At 50.9% G+C, this 18,016-nt stretch overlaps 1 protein-coding gene across 2 annotated transcripts in view; it reads right to left on the bottom strand.

The window, feature by feature from the left end:
- Positions 1-17,795, bottom strand: part of LOC117001096 (paired box protein Pax-3) — a 78,545-nt gene extending 60,750 nt beyond the window's left edge. The window contains exons 1-5 of one of the 2 annotated variants that reach the window (XM_033069272.1): positions 17,720-17,795; positions 14,930-15,059; positions 13,878-14,113; positions 12,347-12,473; positions 11,548-11,682 (exon numbers count right to left, since the gene is read on the bottom strand). In XM_033069272.1, the coding sequence (XP_032925163.1) occupies positions 11,548-11,682; positions 12,347-12,473; positions 13,878-14,113; positions 14,930-15,014 (583 nt within the window). In that variant the 5' untranslated portion in view covers positions 15,015-15,059; positions 17,720-17,795. Of the gene's footprint in view, positions 1-11,547; positions 11,683-12,346; positions 12,477-13,877; positions 14,114-14,929; positions 15,060-17,719 lie in introns of both variants that reach the window. The other variant, XM_033069271.1, reaches the window with a different exon arrangement.
- Between the last annotated feature and the right edge of the window lie 221 nt (positions 17,796-18,016).

The following is an 18,016-nucleotide window of genomic DNA, read 5'->3' on the forward strand; positions in this document are numbered from 1 at the left end:
CAATGTCACCAAGGGCACAGCACCACCTGCACCGCTGTCACCCCTGCCTCCACCCCGAGAGCACAGCGCTCCTGTGGAAGCTTTAAACCTCACAATAAGCATACAGCAAGCTCCCAGAAGGGAAGGGCAGAGTGAGGAGCTTCCTGCGCTGGGAACAGGGCAGCCCCAGCGCCCAGCCGGGCTGGGAGCCAGCCCTGCACCCAGCCCTGCATCGCAAGGGCTCTGCTCTCTGCTCGAGCTCGCACTCACAGAAACACAATGGGTCTTTCAGCCAAAGGATCCGGCTCTGAAAAGGGGCCCAAGGCACCCTAAGGGCACAGAATCCGGAGGCTAAAGCAGGAGGAACAGCACAGCAGTGCCTCCAGAGGGTTCCCCTCTGCCATCCTGGCAAACCCGCGGTTCCATAGGTCCTGTGCCACCCAGCACCAAACACCCAGCAGCAAACACCCAGCACCAACGCCCAGCACCAAACACCCAGCACCAACGCCCAGCACCAACGCCTAGCTCCAGGTGCCTATTGCTCTAACAGTGCTCACCTTTCTGCACGGCAGCACTCAGGAATAGGAAAAGATGAGTCCCTCCTACACTTTTTGATCACCTGGAGGAACTTTTTTTCCCTCTCATAACCCTTTTCCTGGGTGTTTTATTTTTTATTTATAACTATCATTACTGAGATTCAGTTACTATCCATGGTTAGCATTTTTTCAATATTCACATTAAATTTCTGTCTCTGATTTACTCTTCCAGGGCTGACAAGTCTGTTTCTGATATCAGATTAACAGAAATATTTATGTCATCAATCATTACTCCATCTTTTCCACTGCCAATACAGGAGAAGCACAGTAACACTGAATTCTGACTCAAGTTCTTCCTTGGCCAAGTGACCTCTCACAGCCTGGGGACAAACTCTCTTTACACCCATCATAGTATGAGTTTTGACAACCATTCAAATTACATGGTGTCCTTCCAAAAATTTCATTTGCTGCGTTGACTGGGACCAAAGGTTGAGGACAGGAATGTTGCATATGGGGACAGAGTGTGCCTCCCCTCCTGATACCCTTCAGCCAGGGAGGAGCCAGAAATCAGAGGGAGCGAGCAGCACTGCCTCCCACCCTGCCAGGACTGATGGAGCAGATTGGTTACAGAGCTCCTTACAGCAGAGAGCCAGGGGGGGTTGTTTGATTTTTTTTTTTTTTTTGCTAAATCATATGTTAGAAAAATTAAGTGCCATTCTCTAAAGCAGCTTTTTTTAATTTGCTCTGCTTGCAGCATTTTAACTATGCTTACTGGCTATGTCAGGTCTCTTCTTTACCAGCAAAAATAGATGTTTAGCACTATAAGGTCTTTCTAAGTATGAGAAAGTGGAGTTTTTTCCTCAAGTCTGGAATGTGATTAAACTTTCATGCAGGACAAAATTCAATGCTAAGTAACCTGCACAGCCCTGCTGAGAGCACAGGGCCGTTCTGATGTAAATACCAATACAATTTGGTCTCAATAAACTTTTAAACATAGAGATGGCAATAACAAAAATGATTTAAAATAAGTCTGCTGCATGCATCCATTTTGCATTTTCACCAGGACATGTGAGCATGCTTCTGGCTGCTTCAGTCCCTGCCCAGTGCACACAACGTGCAGCTCGAGCCAGTCTCAGTGCTGTTCAGAAGAGGTGGACAAGCTGTTAGTTTTAAGGGGTTTTCAAAAGACAACACTGTATTTGTTGGAAAACAAGTTGTGGGTACTAAAGCAACAGGGGTTTGTGTGGTTTTCTATGTAGCTGCCAAATATTCCAGCATTTTTGCTTGAGCCTGTTGATTTAAAAGAGAGCAGGTCAAATCAACTGTGCTAAAGCAGGGATGAACCCACAGGGCTTTTTCCTAACTGTGACATCTATTGTATAATCTTCTAAATAGATTCCTGAATGTTTTCTTCTATTATTTTCCATTTCCAGAGACAAAGAACCCAGTGAAGTCATATACCATACAGGGAATAGGCACCACACGCAGCAAGGGAGGTACACTCGATGCTTTTCTCTGCACCACACGTGTTAAAATTCTACAGAAAAAATTTGTGGATCTCCATCTATAGATCTATCAGCATCCCACCACAAAGATGTGATGACTGCTCACACCATCACTCCTTAGCTAGTAGTTGTAGAAGAGATATATAGATGTATAGAAGTATCTCTTCTGTGTAAGTACTGATAATTTAATTCAGCGTTCACTCACACAGCAGCATCAGTTCACCATCTGCAGTGGAGTTACTTGATTTATCCCTTGGTAAATGGAATTCCAGAGATTTTTGGGTTTTTTCAAAATCTGTACTTTTCAGGATTTCATTGTGAAACAGTGCATTTTACTCCCATTTTCTTTAGCTGAATAATTTCCACTTCCTTTTTTCCTTTCTTTTCAAACACTTTCCTTCTGAAAAGAACTTATTTTGCTGTTCATGAAACCAGCTGAGTCCTGACTTCCAGCCGGTTCTGTGCAAGTATTTTTCTCAGCCTGACAGGAGGGGCTGGGTAGGTGTCAGAGTATTTACTGGGGCACAGATCCCCCCACCTCACACTCTGACCCTTCAGCGCTTCACACCAGATCAAACAGCCAGCCCTGAGGTCACAATGAAAAGGAAGTCCTGCCACACCATCTTCAGTAAAAACGGATTTTCTGTGGGAGCATTCCCTGCTACTCTGCTAGCCTGGTTTCTATAAACCTGTCCGTGCTCATCGCCATCCTCGCTGGGACAGACAAAAACAGAGATGGAAAACAGCTCTAAGTGCAATTTGGTTACACAGTATGGTTGGTGCTACTGCCTCGCAGGGGGTAGATGGGTTACATTTTTAACAAAGCGCAGAGCGATTTTGCCAAAACAGCTGTGGTTGCTATTGCTTTGCCAGGCTAGTACGTGGAAGAGATTCTGCTTATATTGGCAGGAACAGTCCTGCTCATTTAAGTAAGGTGAATAAGATTTGACAGAGGCTGAATAAGCTGTCTGCTTGCAGAATTGTCAGCCACAGACAGTTTATTCCTCGTACTATTCAAACCACAGCGATCTGTGTGACAATATATCTGATAAAGAAATTACATAGTCATTTTTAGATCAGACATCCAACGTGAGGCATATCATAAATATAAAAATCCTTAAGATTGGTCCTTATATGGGCTTGTGCATGATATAAACATTGATCACATCTGGCAGAAAGTTTTCAACCAGGCAAATATCTATTAAAAAAATTCAAAAGGTAGCATGGAGATCACTGTGCTCACCACAGCTCTCTATGGAAACAAAAAAAGTTGAGTTCGTGGACTTTGAAGAAATTTGTATCTAAAATGCTTTCAAAGAGTCTTAGCTCTCACTCTGAGACAAAATGTCTCCTAAAGTAGCTGGGTACTTGCAAAGCATGCACGGGCTGATATTTTAACCAGACAGAATGGAAGCAAAGTGTATTAAGGAAAGGGAATTAGAAAATGATGATTTAAAAATTTTGTCTTATCCTTTACTGTGCTGTTTTTTGTAACAGCAGAGGAGACCCACCCACCCACCTAAAAATCAATGCAACACCAGGAGAGGCTTTCTGGTTTCACCAGGCTTCCTACTACAGTTGGTGAAGTTGAATTCCTGTTTCCAGTGGATGCAGTGGGACCTGGAGCTAACACTCCCATACCTCACCGTTCAGATGAAAGCTCCTGTCACAATGACAAGAAAACACATCCAGATTGCACAGCCTCTTCTACTGAGGCTGTGGTGGGATGCATTCTACTATCTCTGAAATAAATATAGCTTTCTGCCATGCCACAAGGAGCTGATTGTTCTCCAGGGCTCTTGCTTGTTTTCCTGCACAGCCTCGTCAATCCAACTTCCCTTTTTTTTGGGAGAAGGGGCAGCACAACTATCCTAGCTGAGGCAAGTAGGATCCACAAAATTTACACTGAAGAAAATGACCAAACAATTGTTGCAAGCTTGTTTGTGTCCCCTATATTTTGAGAGCCCAGTCTGGAGAATGGGCTGGCTTCTCAAGCTCCCTTTCTTTTATTGGCAGCCTTGGACTATTTATCTCTTGTGTGATTTGGTACACAAAGACAACTTTTTTTTTCCTCTTTAGGCTACGCTCATAAAAAAGACTACATGCAACAAAATTAGTTTTAGTAAAATTCAGTTAAATACATAGTATATTACCTGCTACAATAGCAATATTTCAATGCACTGTATACTACAAATAAAGTGATTAAAACAAAATCTAATCCAGTAATGCTGAAGAAAAAAAAAAAAAAAAGGAAAACACAAAACTGTAAGAGCATACAGTGTATACATTCAACAGACCATGCAAAATAAGGATTCCATTCAAATTTCACATCTCATTAAGGACAATTTGGCCATTAATCCATATGGGTTTAGGAGCAAAGAAGGATTTTCCAAGACAGATAAACTGAAATGATCCTCCTTTGATCTCCGAGGTTAAGAATCAGCAACAATGGAAGATGAACAACAAGGGGCAGAACCACTGGCCTTTTTATGTGCCACAATGGCATCAGCAAACAACTACTTAATCAATATTTGGCCAGGGACACTGAAAACTTTCTTTTCAAATTTTAATTCCTAGTTGTAAAACAACTGTAGGGCAACCAGCAAGATAAGACATTAAACTGACTGCTTAATTGTCTTTTACTGTCTCACTAGTTATATATGCACATTCTTAATAGTTCGTGAATCTTTATTTACTAGGATGAATAAATGACCTGTCAACAATTGCATCAAACTCCCCTAACTAAATAATCTCAACACATGACACACTTTAACTCTAATGTGTCCTCAGTGAGTTTTAATTTCATTACGTTTCACTTTTTTCCTAGGCAGAGTGATTTAAACTGAATTAGTTTAACAGCATGGGGCAGGAGTACTCCAGGGCAAGCAGAGTGAAATGCCGCGCTCAGACTATGCTGAAAAGGGCTTGTGGTGAATCACATTACTGTACATCATTTTTATTAGCCAGAGAGCTCAGCGTTCGGGGACCACTTGGAAGTATCCTGCATTTTTATTTCTATATTTTGTTGTTCCTCTGGCCACATATGTTTGCTACATAGGATTTAAAGTGACATTTACGTGGAGAAATTCACATTGACTGACTTGCTCTGATTTATTGCTTTGTGTTTCACTCAATTTCTTCTTAAATTAACCAGAGAGTACTTTGTAGTTCTGCTTCATTTCCCAATGCAGTTTTATTACACAGCTCTGGGGACTCATGATAATTTATCACTATCAGCTTTATTGGCTTCCCTCTCCTAAGCCCTGTTCCAACCCTTATCAATAAGTAAACCCAAACTCAAATCAAATTTAACGTCCCCCAAATAAGTGTTAAATAAAAGTGCTGTCTTATAACAGAAAATCTCTGTCTATAACAGAGAATCACTATTCAAAATCAGGCACGCAAAATTGTTTTAAGAATTGTTTTGGTATTGGCTTTTACTTACATCATTAATTGCTAATTAACTTTTTATCTAATTAAAACCTCTGTCTGTCTTCTGATGCCACTGCTCCCTCTGTGTAAAGTGAGACACAAAGATCCTTGCCCTCAGTGAGAGTTTTGCCAGAGCTGCACTCGGGATTGCAGTCACACTCTTGTGCAGTGGGTGCTTTTTGCAAACAGAATAGAACGAATTTGGGCCCCATTCCTGCCCACGTGAGCAGCGTTGCACACATGAATAGGTCCTTTGAGTGGGACTCCTCGGGACTTGTCACCATTGCCCACATCTGCAGGGCTGGAGGGCTGATGCCCAACCGAGTAAACCCCTCTTACGTCCTAAACCTGGGGATTTTCCCCAGAGCTGCAGTTCCTCAGATTACAGAGCTCGTTCCAAGAAAAGCCTGATGTCTATTATGGTAAATTCCTACTGACATCACAGATTCTGTAATCATAGGAGAATCTGGAAAGCCAAATACATAAATCACATTCTCAGGGAAGTCCTAGCATACCGAAATCAACCAACTGTTTCTTGCCTCTGTCTTTCCAGAATGACACCCTCAAAGTCTAGTAGATGATGATCTTCAAAGCAACCAAGTAAGGTGCTAACTTGGGTACAAATTCAAGTTAATTGACTGCTGTGTGTGTGAAGCAATCCTGACATTTGCTAAAATAACATTCAGCTTTGTTCTAGATATATGCAATTAGAAAAGCTGGAAAGGATGCCCACAGCAATTCTGCTTGAACAGGCGCTGACTCTTAAGTTGAAGAAAGCTCCCTAAGATGGCAAAACATTCAAAGCCATTAATAAAATCATGATTTCAAGCCAAGGATATGATGTGTATATATATTACTTCAGAGAGTCGCAGCTAGATTAACACCCTTTCTTCCCACAGCTGGAAATATTACTGGTGCCTTTGTCAGACGATTAGCCTGCAGTTAGTCTGACAATTAGCACTCCTCAAAATCCCCACTTCAAGACAGGAGGGAATGGGCTGCCCCCGGCAGCTCTGGAAGAGCAAACTCCACTTAGAAGTCACCCTAAAGTCAAACATTTAGCACCTTTCTAAAAATGCTCAGCATGCTGGCACATCACACTCTCACTTGATGATGAGGTCATTATTTATTGCTGAGGTCATCAGTTGTTATTATTATTGTTGTTATTATTATTATTGTTGTTGTTGTTGTTATTATCTCAGAATAATGATTTGGAAGCAGAAGCCTGGCCCAGAGCCCCACAGTGATGATGGCTCAGGCATAAGAAACAAAGCTGTTCTGGGTTTGCATGGAATCACCTGCACCAATTTGCACTTGTGAAACACCTACATTTTCTACCCAAGCCTGGACTCTCATTATTAAGGTATGAGGAAAGAGAAAGAGGAAAAGACAGACAGAAAATATAGTTGGCACTGTCACCCTTGAGCTAAATTCTGGACTCACCAGGAAGTGAGTTTTTCTTAATTAAGTACTATTTTTTGTCAGCTCTGAGAGCCTCGGAAACAACACTGTTCAAGTGACACAAGTTGATTTCTTAGTGACCAAACATACAAACTGCATGAAATTTCAGGGTCAAGAAAATAACTGCCTGCAGCCACAGCTATCACATCTCACTCAATAAGTGAAACTTTACCCTGAGCACTGAGGAGGGGAATAAACTTTGCTTCTCAGCCCACAACAGCATGTCACACAGCACCTACGTCCTCTGACCACTGTGCCTTGAGTCAGGACACTGGAGCAAAACCAGGACAACCCCTGCAACCAAATTCTAACTCAGCATCTGACTCATCCCATGCTCCAGCCACTAATCCAACAATCTGCTATGCAGAAATGAATGACTCCAACTGATATCTGGTGCCTCCTTGTTAATCTTCTCCCTTAATAAAATGTCTTTATTAGTTTAGCAATCTAAAAATAACCGGCTGCATGATACTGACCAACCCTAATCAAAACATCTGCCATCCCATCTAGCTCGAGCTACCCTTTAGATCATGTGCCATCACTTCAAAGCCTCCTGCATCAAGTCAGTAATTGTAACATTGCATCTAAATATTTAAGCTAGGGGCTGGTAGTCGCGTGTCCCATTTACAGTCAGCATCTGTCCTCTAATTCCATTACAGTACAAAGCAAAAATGTTTCCCAAAACTCACAAACAGGAAAAGCATCACACAGCTAGAGAGGCAGCAGCAGCTTGAACTTTCGAGCTGCTGAGCAGGGCTTTTGTGCTGAGGTCCTTTTTTTTCCTACCCCTTCAAACTCCCCACATACACACACTAAAATAGGGGTGGTGCCGAAATTGTATTAATGTGAGCCTCAGGCACACAGAAAAAAAAAGAAAAGAGGAAGGGGAGGGAAAGGGGGAAGGGTTTGGTCCAAGATGAAAGTAAGAAGAAAATAAAGGAGGCAATTTAGTCTGCTGTAGCCTGAATTGCTCTCAGTACAGCCAAGGGTAGAGGCTTGGGATGAGTAGGGCCCTTTTTGGACGGGTGCGCATGACTGGGGGAGGATCGGCCGGGACAGAGCCCGGGGGCCAATTCCCAATTCCCTGGCTGGGAACAGAGGCCCCCTTTGAGGCCAGCGGGGGGGTCCCGGCCCCAGCCCCCGCCCCAGCCTGCTCACAGCGGGCCCGGGGAGCAGCTCTGCCCCAGTACTGCAGTGCTGAAAGCCACTGGCTCCTGCCAGAAAACAACAGCTATTTGATGGAGGGGGAGTTATCAGATTAGTCAGCAAACCATGCCGCACATAACTCCCACCAAAGGTACAAGCAACTCCCTCTTCTGTAGTGGCTATGCTAAAAATAAGCCCTGATGTGCCACATAAAGGCACAAAACTTTCTCGTGTTCTTTATTTATGGCTTGTGCCTTTAAGAAGAAATTATCACGCATGCAGAAATACAGTTATGCTGCTGTAGAGCCATACACACTATGCTACACACTATGACTATCAAGTTTTCTTTAAATATATACCCAGAATCAGAGTCGTTAGTGACGCTGGCAGAAACACTGAAATACAGCACAGGGCTGCACATGTGGCATCTGTAAACAGTGTGAGAATCATGTGTAAGTGTCCCAGAACAGAAAGGCTGAAACAGAATCACCCCAGGCTTACAAAGGTTTACCTACACCCACATATGTGGTGGGAGAGATCCCAATGATACACAATTCTTATCACATATTTTTTTAAAAATCATGTTTCCACTCCGTCTAATCCCACTACTATAAATACTCCCTGAATCCTGAATTACTTACCATTAAAATGACAACTCTTATCCGTGCCAAAAATGCCACTCCTTGAGCCACCCAAAGGTCCGTGGCAAGGAGGGGATTTCAGGCAGCGCCAGCCAATGTCCAGCACTAATGTGTGCTCCCGAGCAGAAAAGCCAGACTTTGCTTCGTTATCAGCCTCAGGAGTCACTTTGTGACCTATCCCACAGCTTTCCCTGGCACCCACGCTCCAGGATCCCTCAAGCCCTCAAGAACAGAGCTACAACAACTCCTCACATTGCACAAACTCCCCACTTCTTTCCCCTCGGTAACACAGAGAGCTCAGGGCTGAGCTAGAGGGTTTTGCTGCACAGCACATGGACACCCTCTGGAAATTCCACAAGCAACCTGAGTGTCAGAAAGGGCATCTGAGATGCACTGCCAGCAGGCACCCTCTGCCACACCAGGCCTTGTAGCCAAGCTGGTGGCTGCTGGCAAATATGATCCCGCGGCATCAAAATCCTTAGGAGCACTGCCAGTTATTTTAGTAACAGAACAGGATTGTTTTTATAGATGGAGTGGAATCAAAGCTCCTCAGCTGGCAATGGGAGTTGAAGCAGAACTTTCTTTTTGTTGGTCAGATACAGAAAGTAGTGGTGGGCTTCTTTTATGGTTATTCTTTGCTTGTAGTGGTTGTACTGGTGTGTTGTCCCCACAGCATCACACACCTGCACATGCAGGGCAGGAGTATGGCAACAAATGTTTTCTGGAGCAGCAGTGTGCTCACACTGCAGCATCCCAGCCACTCCAGTAATGAGATTAAGCAACAGCTTGCTAGTCAGGGAGGGGGAGCAGGCGTTGCTGTGGGGAAGAGCACACTCTCCCTCACACTGCCAAGCCTTCCCAGCCACTGCCACACAACAGATGGGATTACCAAAGCTGCCGTTTCCACAGAACTGTCCAGTCACGTTCACACAGCAAAAACCTGCATGCCTAGGGCAGGAGGAGACTACACTACCCCATGCAATCAAGGGGAAAATTGCTACTGATTGAACTAAAAACAAATCAAGTTAGGCACTCACATCCACAGAAAGTGAAAGAGCGGGTACGTCGGGAGGTGGAATGCAGCCTCGTACAGCTGTGCTGGGAGGCACGAGTGAGCCCCTCTTGCACCAAGGCATCACCAGCCCCAATGGTTTTCCTGCAAGAATTTTGGGGCTCCTCTGGGCTGGTGAGAGGCAGCCATGCACCCAGACACTGATTTATAGTAAAATCAGGAGCTCCACTTTAAAGGGCAGACAGTTAAAGGGCACGAAGACAGTTTCAAAGAGAAGCAGAAGGATGAGTTATATTGATAACAGTGTTTTTTCCTCTTGCTGTCTCTATTAACCACTCTTTGTTCCATAAAGCAGTGATATTAATCAAGACTTACTATCTTCTGTTTCTAATCTCTGTCAAGAAATGCAAGAAGGCACCAAATCCAGTTATTTAACAACTAGGGCACTGAATTTATATATTTTTCCCTTGGTGCACACTCCTCTTGGAAAAACCCTCTGTTGAAGGAGATGCTGGAGAAAACTCTGGACCATCATATAGGGGCAACTAAACCAGGCAGTCAAACTGTGCCTTCTAGCCTTAAAATCTCTAATTTTCTTAGCATCTTCTGTATGTCTATATTACACACCTCCTTGCAAAAACAAACAGAAAGAAGATGAGACTTCCCTGAAAGTTTTAGTAACAGTTGAAAACTAAGTTTTAGGAGAGTTTAGGGGTTTCTTCCAACAAAACAAGGACAAGTGCTACTGTCAAAGAATGGATTTCTGTTGTCCTTGCACAGCACCAGCATCCCTTGATGCCTAGAAATGCTATAAACATTTTCTCTCTAAAAACAGCTATTTTTTTCCACGATGGAGAGTCCATAAAACTGCGTGGAGCATCAGCTATTAGGGGCTCATTGAATAATTCATCCCTCATTGCAAGCCCATAATGTCTTTTCTCAGCCTTTTGTGGGGCTGTTTTCTCTTCTTTTCTCCTTGAATTATAAAAAGGTTGCCTTCTTTTGTTCACATCAAGCTGCTGCTAGCTGAAGCTTTGTCTGTGCAAAGCCAAAGTGTGAGTTTCAATGGACTCCCCCCTCTTTGTTTTCCAAGTTCATCTCCAAGTGTAGATTGTGTATAGAAGGCCTTCTTTGTAAAAGCTGGAAAAGTTGTACAAATGTTTGACCAGCTCATTTGGTACTTTTGTCTCGCCTTCTCCAGTGCCTGTGCATGTGCTGGGCAGCGACTTCCACAGAGAGGCCGGCCCTTGCCTGCCCCTGCACCCCGGCCCAGCCGGAGCCGGGCATGGCTTCAACGGGAGCAGCAGCTGTCCCCCGGCAGCAGCGCTTCACCTCCGCCTTGTTCGGGTTCAGCCTCCTAGTAGTCCTGGGCCAAACACCAACACATGCTCTTCCCAGCAGTTTTAAGAGCAGAAAAAACAAAATATGTGTCTGCCTGGCCTGTTCAGACTGCAGAGACTTGAGGCTCCGCAGCCTTTTGCTGCGCCTACCCCTCCTATGCAGCTGCAGCCTTTCATTTGGCTTGGGGAAGGAGCCCCTGCACGGCTGTGATCAGGGGCTCTGTGGTGGCTCCTGCCCTCCCTGGTTATTGAGCACCAAACCAGCAGTGACTCCCATCTTTGTTCCAACCTCTGCGCCATTCCTGCCCACTGCAGGGTCGTTGCACTGGGGGAATGGGATGCCATGGGATGTGCAGCCAGGCTCACTCTTTGCCCTACACCTCCCGCAGTGCTGCCCCAGGACAGCCTCTGGGGGTCAGGGAGTGATAGCCACCAGCGCCTGGGACTGGCACTGACCCGCCACAGGGTTCCACGGAGGGGCAAACAGGACTTTACCTCTTTCGCTGAGGATGCCATCAATGCTGTGCTTGGCCTTCTTGTCGCCTTCCTCCGCCTCTTTTCTTTCCAGCTCAGCCTCCTCTTCCTCGCCTTTCCCAAACTTGCTCCGCAGGATGCGGCTGATGGAGCTCACTTCAGGGGAGGAGTGCAGAGCTGTGACCGGCTCGTCCCCAGCAGCCCCCCGCGGCTCTGGGGCCAGGCCGGGGAGCCGAGCCCCCCAACAGTGCCACTGCCTGTGTCCCGTGTCCCTCGGTCACTGCCGGTCGGCTCTTAGGGGAGGCAGCCACCGTCTCCTGTCCCCGCGGGGGTTTCACGGGGCACTGTCCCGCTCCGGACTCCAGCACGGGCACAGCGGCTCCCGAGAATCTTTCTTCGCCCCGAGCCCTCACAGCGGGTGATAAAGACCCTCGGACACCTCACAAATACAGCTCCAGCTCCACGTGCCCCCCATCCCAAACAGCCCACCGGCACAGGGAGCTGCTTTCACCTCCTGCTCCCCAGCTCCGGGTCCCGGCAAGCCCCCAGCCCTCCTGCGGCAGCAGCCCGGAGGGGACGGTGGGGAAGCGTCGGCAGGAGGAGGGGAGGGGATGCAGTTGCGATTTAATTGAAAACACCCCGCCGAGAGCAGGAACCCTCCCGGGACGCGCCAGAGGCACCGCGGGTAACGCCGCTCGCTCCGTGGGCACCGCTCCGGCCCGGGGCTCCGATCCCGAGGGGACAGGGCTCACCCGGGTACCGCACTGCCCTCCCGGGCCGCCCCCGACCCTCCGGGACCCTCCGAACCCCCGCTCCGTACCTGACGGCACCGAGTTGCGGTCACACACCCCGTCCTTCAGCAGCTTGTCCCGGATCTCCCAGCTGAACATGCCCGCGTTTTCCCGCTTGTATTCCTCGATTTTCTTCTCAACATCCGGCGTCGTCACCTGCTTCAGTAAAGACAAGGCGAGCGGGCACAGTCTGCAGGGCCGGGGGAGCCGGGAGTGCCGCCGGCAGAGCCCCGGGGCGGCCGGAGCCGCCCGCGCCGTCGGCAGCGAGAGCCGACAGCGGCCCCGCTTAGGAACGCTGATAGAAACCACCCGAGTGCGGGTAAAGTGAGAGGGGACGCAGGAGGTAATAAAGGGGCGGAAAAGATGAACACACTCCGCGTTAAACGAAACGTCCCAGAAAATCCTCGGGGGTTACCGGGAAGGTGCGACAGAGCCCTCGGCATGGAAAACCCCGAATTAGGCAGCATCGGCTGCGGCTCGGCCGAGAAAATAGCGGGTCGCGACCAGCGGAGGACTCCGGGCAACGAAGCTCCAGGTCAGTAAAGTTTCGGCTGAACAAAGTTTGCAGCTCCGAACAAAAACCAACGCAATAAAAACGGGGAGACTTTAGAGTACTGGTATTTTTCTTCGGTAGCCTCGTGATTTTAAAATAAATCTAAAACTCAAACAAAAAGATCCGTCTCCGGGTGGCAGTTAGCCTTTCGTTTGAGCAGCACGCTTAGTAAAAATTACCTCTACTCCTAATACAGGAAGGAAAAGTTCGGGCATCGCTTCGCTACTTTAGAAGAATCAAAGAAGGGGGTGGAGGGGGAAATCTAGCTACAACTTTCAATAAAAATTCAAGCCTTTACTTCGCTTTAGTGGGAAAGAAGCTAGAGAAGGAGAAGCATAATCCTGAGGGAAAATTTCGTCTCCATTACTGTTAGAGAAAACTTTTCGGTGGTGTAGCTATAAATACACGCAGCTCTAGAGCGGAGAGAAAAGTAAACAGAGCAGGAGAAGGAGCAGTAAAGAGACAGACAAATACAGGTCGTTTTGTTGCGCTTTCAACGAAATTGGGGAGGGCCCGATCCAGCCGTGCTGGGCCAGCTCCACCACCGGACCGATCCCGTCCCGGTCCGTGCCGAGCCCTGAGCCCGCCTGTGCTCCTGCGGGAAAAATCAGCGTGGGCCCCCCAGGGCTCTGGGAAGCCGAGCACTCAAAAAAACGCCCTTTTCGCCTTATTTTCGTTTGAGGTTTTTTTTTTTCGGTTGTTGTTTGATTGTTTGTTTTTGTCTTGTTTGGTTTTTTTTAACAGCATTTCCTTACTTTAAACTATATTGTTGCTAATAACTCCAACAATATTTTCTAAAACCTCAGTAAGTTTGAGAGCAACAGGCGGGGACACGGCGGGGGTGCTGCGCCCCATGAGTGTCTGCGCTCACCCCCGGCCTCGCACGGTCCCTCCGGCCCCACTGCAAACCCCGGTGCCGACCAGCCTGGGCCGTGTCCCGGTCGGAACTCGCTCCCCGCCACCGCGACCGAGGTTCGCCCGGTTCTGGGCGGGCGGGAGGGGCTCACCTTGGGTTTGCTGCCGCCGATGGCCCCCGGCCGGATGGAGCCCGTCTCCTGGTACCTGCAGAGAATTTTGGAGACGCAGCCGTGGGACACTCGCAGCTGGCGGGAGATGACACAGGGCCTTATGCCATGGTGGGCCATCTCCACTATCTTGTGCCGGATATGGTTGGGTAAAGGCCTGCCATTGATAAACACTCCTCCGAGCTGATTGACTCTGCCCTGGCCTAGAGGGGTAGAGACTAGAAAAGGAGGGAAGGGAGGCAGGAGGGTAAATGGCGTTAACGTCTCCTTCGCATTCTACTGCGTATTTTTTCTTTTTTTTTTCTGTTGTTGTTGTTACTGGGTTTTTTTGCCGTTTCTTTTCCATAAGGCAACTCACCCCCGCCCGCCCCACCGCGCGCCCGGGGCCCGCAGCTCCCGCGGAGACGCCGCCGGCCCGGCGGGCAGGGCAGGGAGTGGCCGCGGGCTTCACCTGTTGCACTCAGCCGGAGCCGGCTTGCAGAGCCCGCTGGCTCCGGCAGACAAGAGGGAAGCGGTGCGGGAAGGCCGCAGTGTCCCGGCGGCCGGGGCCGGCCGGAGCGGCCGCAGCTCCCCCGGGCCGGGGCCTGGCAGTCCCCGCACTGCGGGGCCCTCGCACCGCCGCTACCTCGGCTGAGAGCGGCCGCTCGCAGCGGCCCGGTGCCGACCCACGCTTCTAAACTTCCTTTCGATTCGCATTGGTTTTATACGAGTATAAGTTTTTTCCTAACTTTTCCCCTAACTTTGCTCCCTAAATCACCACCCTTCACTCCAGTAAGAGAACCGGGGCCGGCTGCGTTGCCGACGTCCCGGCCGGTTCTCCCGCTGCCGGGACGGGCCGCTCGCAGGGTGCGAGGTCCGAGCCGTGCCCAGACTGGGACGGAACCTGCTCTGACAGCCCAGGGGGAAGCGGGACGGCTGTCCTGGGCTCCTCCGTGCGCTAGTTCTGGCGGGCCGGGGGGGCCGCTTTGTTCCGGGACCCCGGCACGGAACGATTATCCCTTTCCCAACCGGGAGCAGCACAGGCGCGGCCTTACCTTCCAGCGGGAACCCGCTGCGGGGATAGTTCTGCCCGGCCCCGGGGCGCATCATCCTGGGGACAGCTCCGGCCAGAGTTGTCATCGCGGCGGCAGCGGCCGGCAGGGTTATATCCAGGTGAGGGCTGATCTAGGGGAGACCCGTGCTGTCAGCGGGCCCCGCCGAATCAGGAGCGGTCCCGGAGGGGGTGGGGGATGCCGCCGAGGGGCGGGGAGGAGGCAGCTCCGCCGCTGCCCCTTTGTCAGTGACCCGCGCTGCCCCGCACCGGGAGGGCAGGGGCCGGGCCGGAGCCCCGGCGGGCGGCGCGGCTGGGCGCGGGGAGGGCGGGCGGCGGGGCGGGGGCGGTGGCGCTGTCCCCGGTGCGGCGGGGAGCGGCGGCCGCGGGGCCGGGAGCATTTATCGGCTCCGTGCCCGGCGCGGCTCGGCGGCGGCACCGCCGCGATTGGCCACCGCCGTCCGGCCCGGCCGCGCCGTCCCCGCTGATTGGGCGAGCGGGCGGCTCCGCGCATCGCCCCGGCCGGCGCGACGGCGGCGCGACCGGACCGGCAAGGAGCGGCTCGGCTCGGCACCGCACGGCTCGGCACGGCCCCGAGCTGACCCCGGGGCAGAGCCGTGCTGGACCCTTTACCCGCTAGCAGGGTGATGGGGAACTACTCGGTACCCCGACGGCCGCCCCAGCCCCGGGAGGGGAGCACCAACCGGGTCGGCCTGGACATTGCACCCCTCAGGACCCCGTGTCACTGCGGGACTCCGCCGGACAGCCCCCGCCCGGCTGACATGAAGCGATTTTTGTCCTGGCTCCGCTCCCCGAGCACCAGCAGCGGGGATGGAGCCACAACTTTTTCATTTTAAAGAAGAAATGCTTCTTCCTTCATTCTTTCGTTTTACTTATTTACTTTGAACCGAAATCTCTCTCCGTCCAGAAGAGACATCTCTGGAACCAATGGTGCTCGCGGTTTTGAAAGCAAGAGCTGCAGTGAGATCTCCGTGGGGATGTCTGCTTTTAAAAACCGCTGGGACAAGGGTGTCCCTGCGTTTCACGCGTGTGCGTGAGCGTTTATATGTGTATGGGTGCGAGGCGGTGCGTGTTAAAGTCTTACTAACAAGCGTTTGTTCCCAGGAATTTATTGTAGTATTCAAACTAAACTGCTGGAAAAATAAAAGAGGTAAAGTCTGCCTCGGAGCTGGAGTGCCCACAGCAGGATATGACGCCAGGAGTGTTGTAAAGACTGTCTGTCCTTAGAGAAGGTACCATTGTGCACGGCCTTTTATTTATAACTTGGTAAGTGCCAGCAAACTCGCCTCCTTTACACTCCGAAGTGCCAGCCCAGCTTTCCACAGGGCTCTTTATTTGCAATCGTCTATTCAGGAACTGTCACTCCCGAGCTTCAAGTTATTCAAGACCTTAATCAATCAAAAGGATGAGAATCGCTCAGGTTTCCTCCTTTGAAATGAAGGGGAAAATGTTTTCTGGGCTCCCAGTCCGCGTTCCCTTTACGAGCCGGACGATGGTTGCGGGGCCGGGGCCGGCCTCAGGGTGGGCGGGGGTTCGCGTTATTTAGGCAGAAATCCGGAGCCTTAATAATAAACGAACCGGCCGCCAAGGGACCGGCAGCAGCACGGCACGGCCCGGGGAAACTCCGGGTTTGCGCCGGGCTCCGCTCCGCAGTGGGGAATGAGAGCTCGCAGAAGAAGCCGCATCCACTGCAGCCAGGATGGCTCTAGCCCGTGGTCCCTCTCGCTCCAGCCCCACACGCCGGCCACCAAACCGAGTGGTTTCCCTCGCTTTCAAACGCACACCAACAGATCCAAATACCGGGCGCTGCCCGGGAACGCTCCCGCACCCCAAGGAAGAGGCTGTCACAAAAAGTTCGCACTCAGTGAAAGTCAGCGTGTATTTCACAAAGCGTTTCACAGAGCCGGGGTAACCCGTCAGCGAGCCCTGTGGAACCCGGTCCCGAGAGAGCCGGGCCGAGTCGGGCCGTGGGGCAGCCGGGGAGCGCCCGGGGCGGCAGGAGCCGTGCGGGCCGAGCTGCCGCTCCGCAAACCCCGCCGCGCCACCCGCGCCTTTTACTGGAGGGAGGAATTCGGTAGACGCGTTATTTTAAAAAAGAGATGTAATTCCTGGTTGGGAACCCCGCGGCGGGGAGCAGGGCCGCACGAAGCGCACCCGGCGCTAACAGCATCCCCGTGGCCACCTCACTCGCCACCGGTACCACTGCGGCTCCGAGCACGGGGGCAGAAACCCTTCCTACCCATCCGGACGGGTGCCACGGTGATGATTTGGGCAGTGATCCTCGTCCACCCGAGGAGGGGTGCGAATTGGGACTGTCTCGACCCCTCACCCGCGGAGGAGGAGGAGCGGAGCTCCTCATCCCGGCAGGAGAGCCAGCCGGGCAGTGTTTTTCAGCTGCTTTCCCCCCTCCTGTAACCATGCGCTTTCGTGTGCGTGCCGCGTGTTTTTGCGAGGAGCCAGTGTCCTGTGGGGCCGCCCCGGCAGCCCCGTCCCGTGCCAGCCCTGCCACAAACCATCTCGGGAGCTCCGCAGCGATCCCGGCTCGCTGCTCCCGGCGGGGGTCGGGGCCGCGGCAGGGGCCTGGACGCTTCCCCCGACAGGGCTGGCAGCTCCCGCAGCTCCAGTTGCCCGTTCCATGGCCGGCCCCGTGGGGCTGCCGTGGCCCCCGCCACCCCAGCGCCTCCCCGCAGCCCCAAAGCCGAGCCGCGCTTCCCCGGGACGGCTCCCGGGCCGGGCTCGCGTGGACGGCAGGGGAAAGCGGTGTGAAACCCACCTAGTCTCGCCCTCGAGGTCCTGCGCTACCAGACACCGAGTGCCCCGCGATGAAACAGCCTCATCTTCCCGCACGGGAACTGTGAAAAATTCAAGGCACAAAGATTAGGCACGAATGCCTGGCCCCGCTCCTCCCTCCCCTCCTCGCCCCCACCCCCATATTACAGTCCTTTAGGCCAGCAGAGATGATTTCACGGTTTTCCACTGGAAATAGCTAAAAACGCGCCTGCTAATTACAGAGCTCTTCCAGGCCAGGTGCACTTTTAATTGGATTAGTAAGTGCTCTATATTAAACCTG

This window comes from Catharus ustulatus, chromosome 10, assembly GCF_009819885.2.
Source record: "Catharus ustulatus isolate bCatUst1 chromosome 10, bCatUst1.pri.v2, whole genome shotgun sequence".
NCBI lineage: Eukaryota > Metazoa > Chordata > Aves > Passeriformes > Turdidae > Catharus > Catharus ustulatus.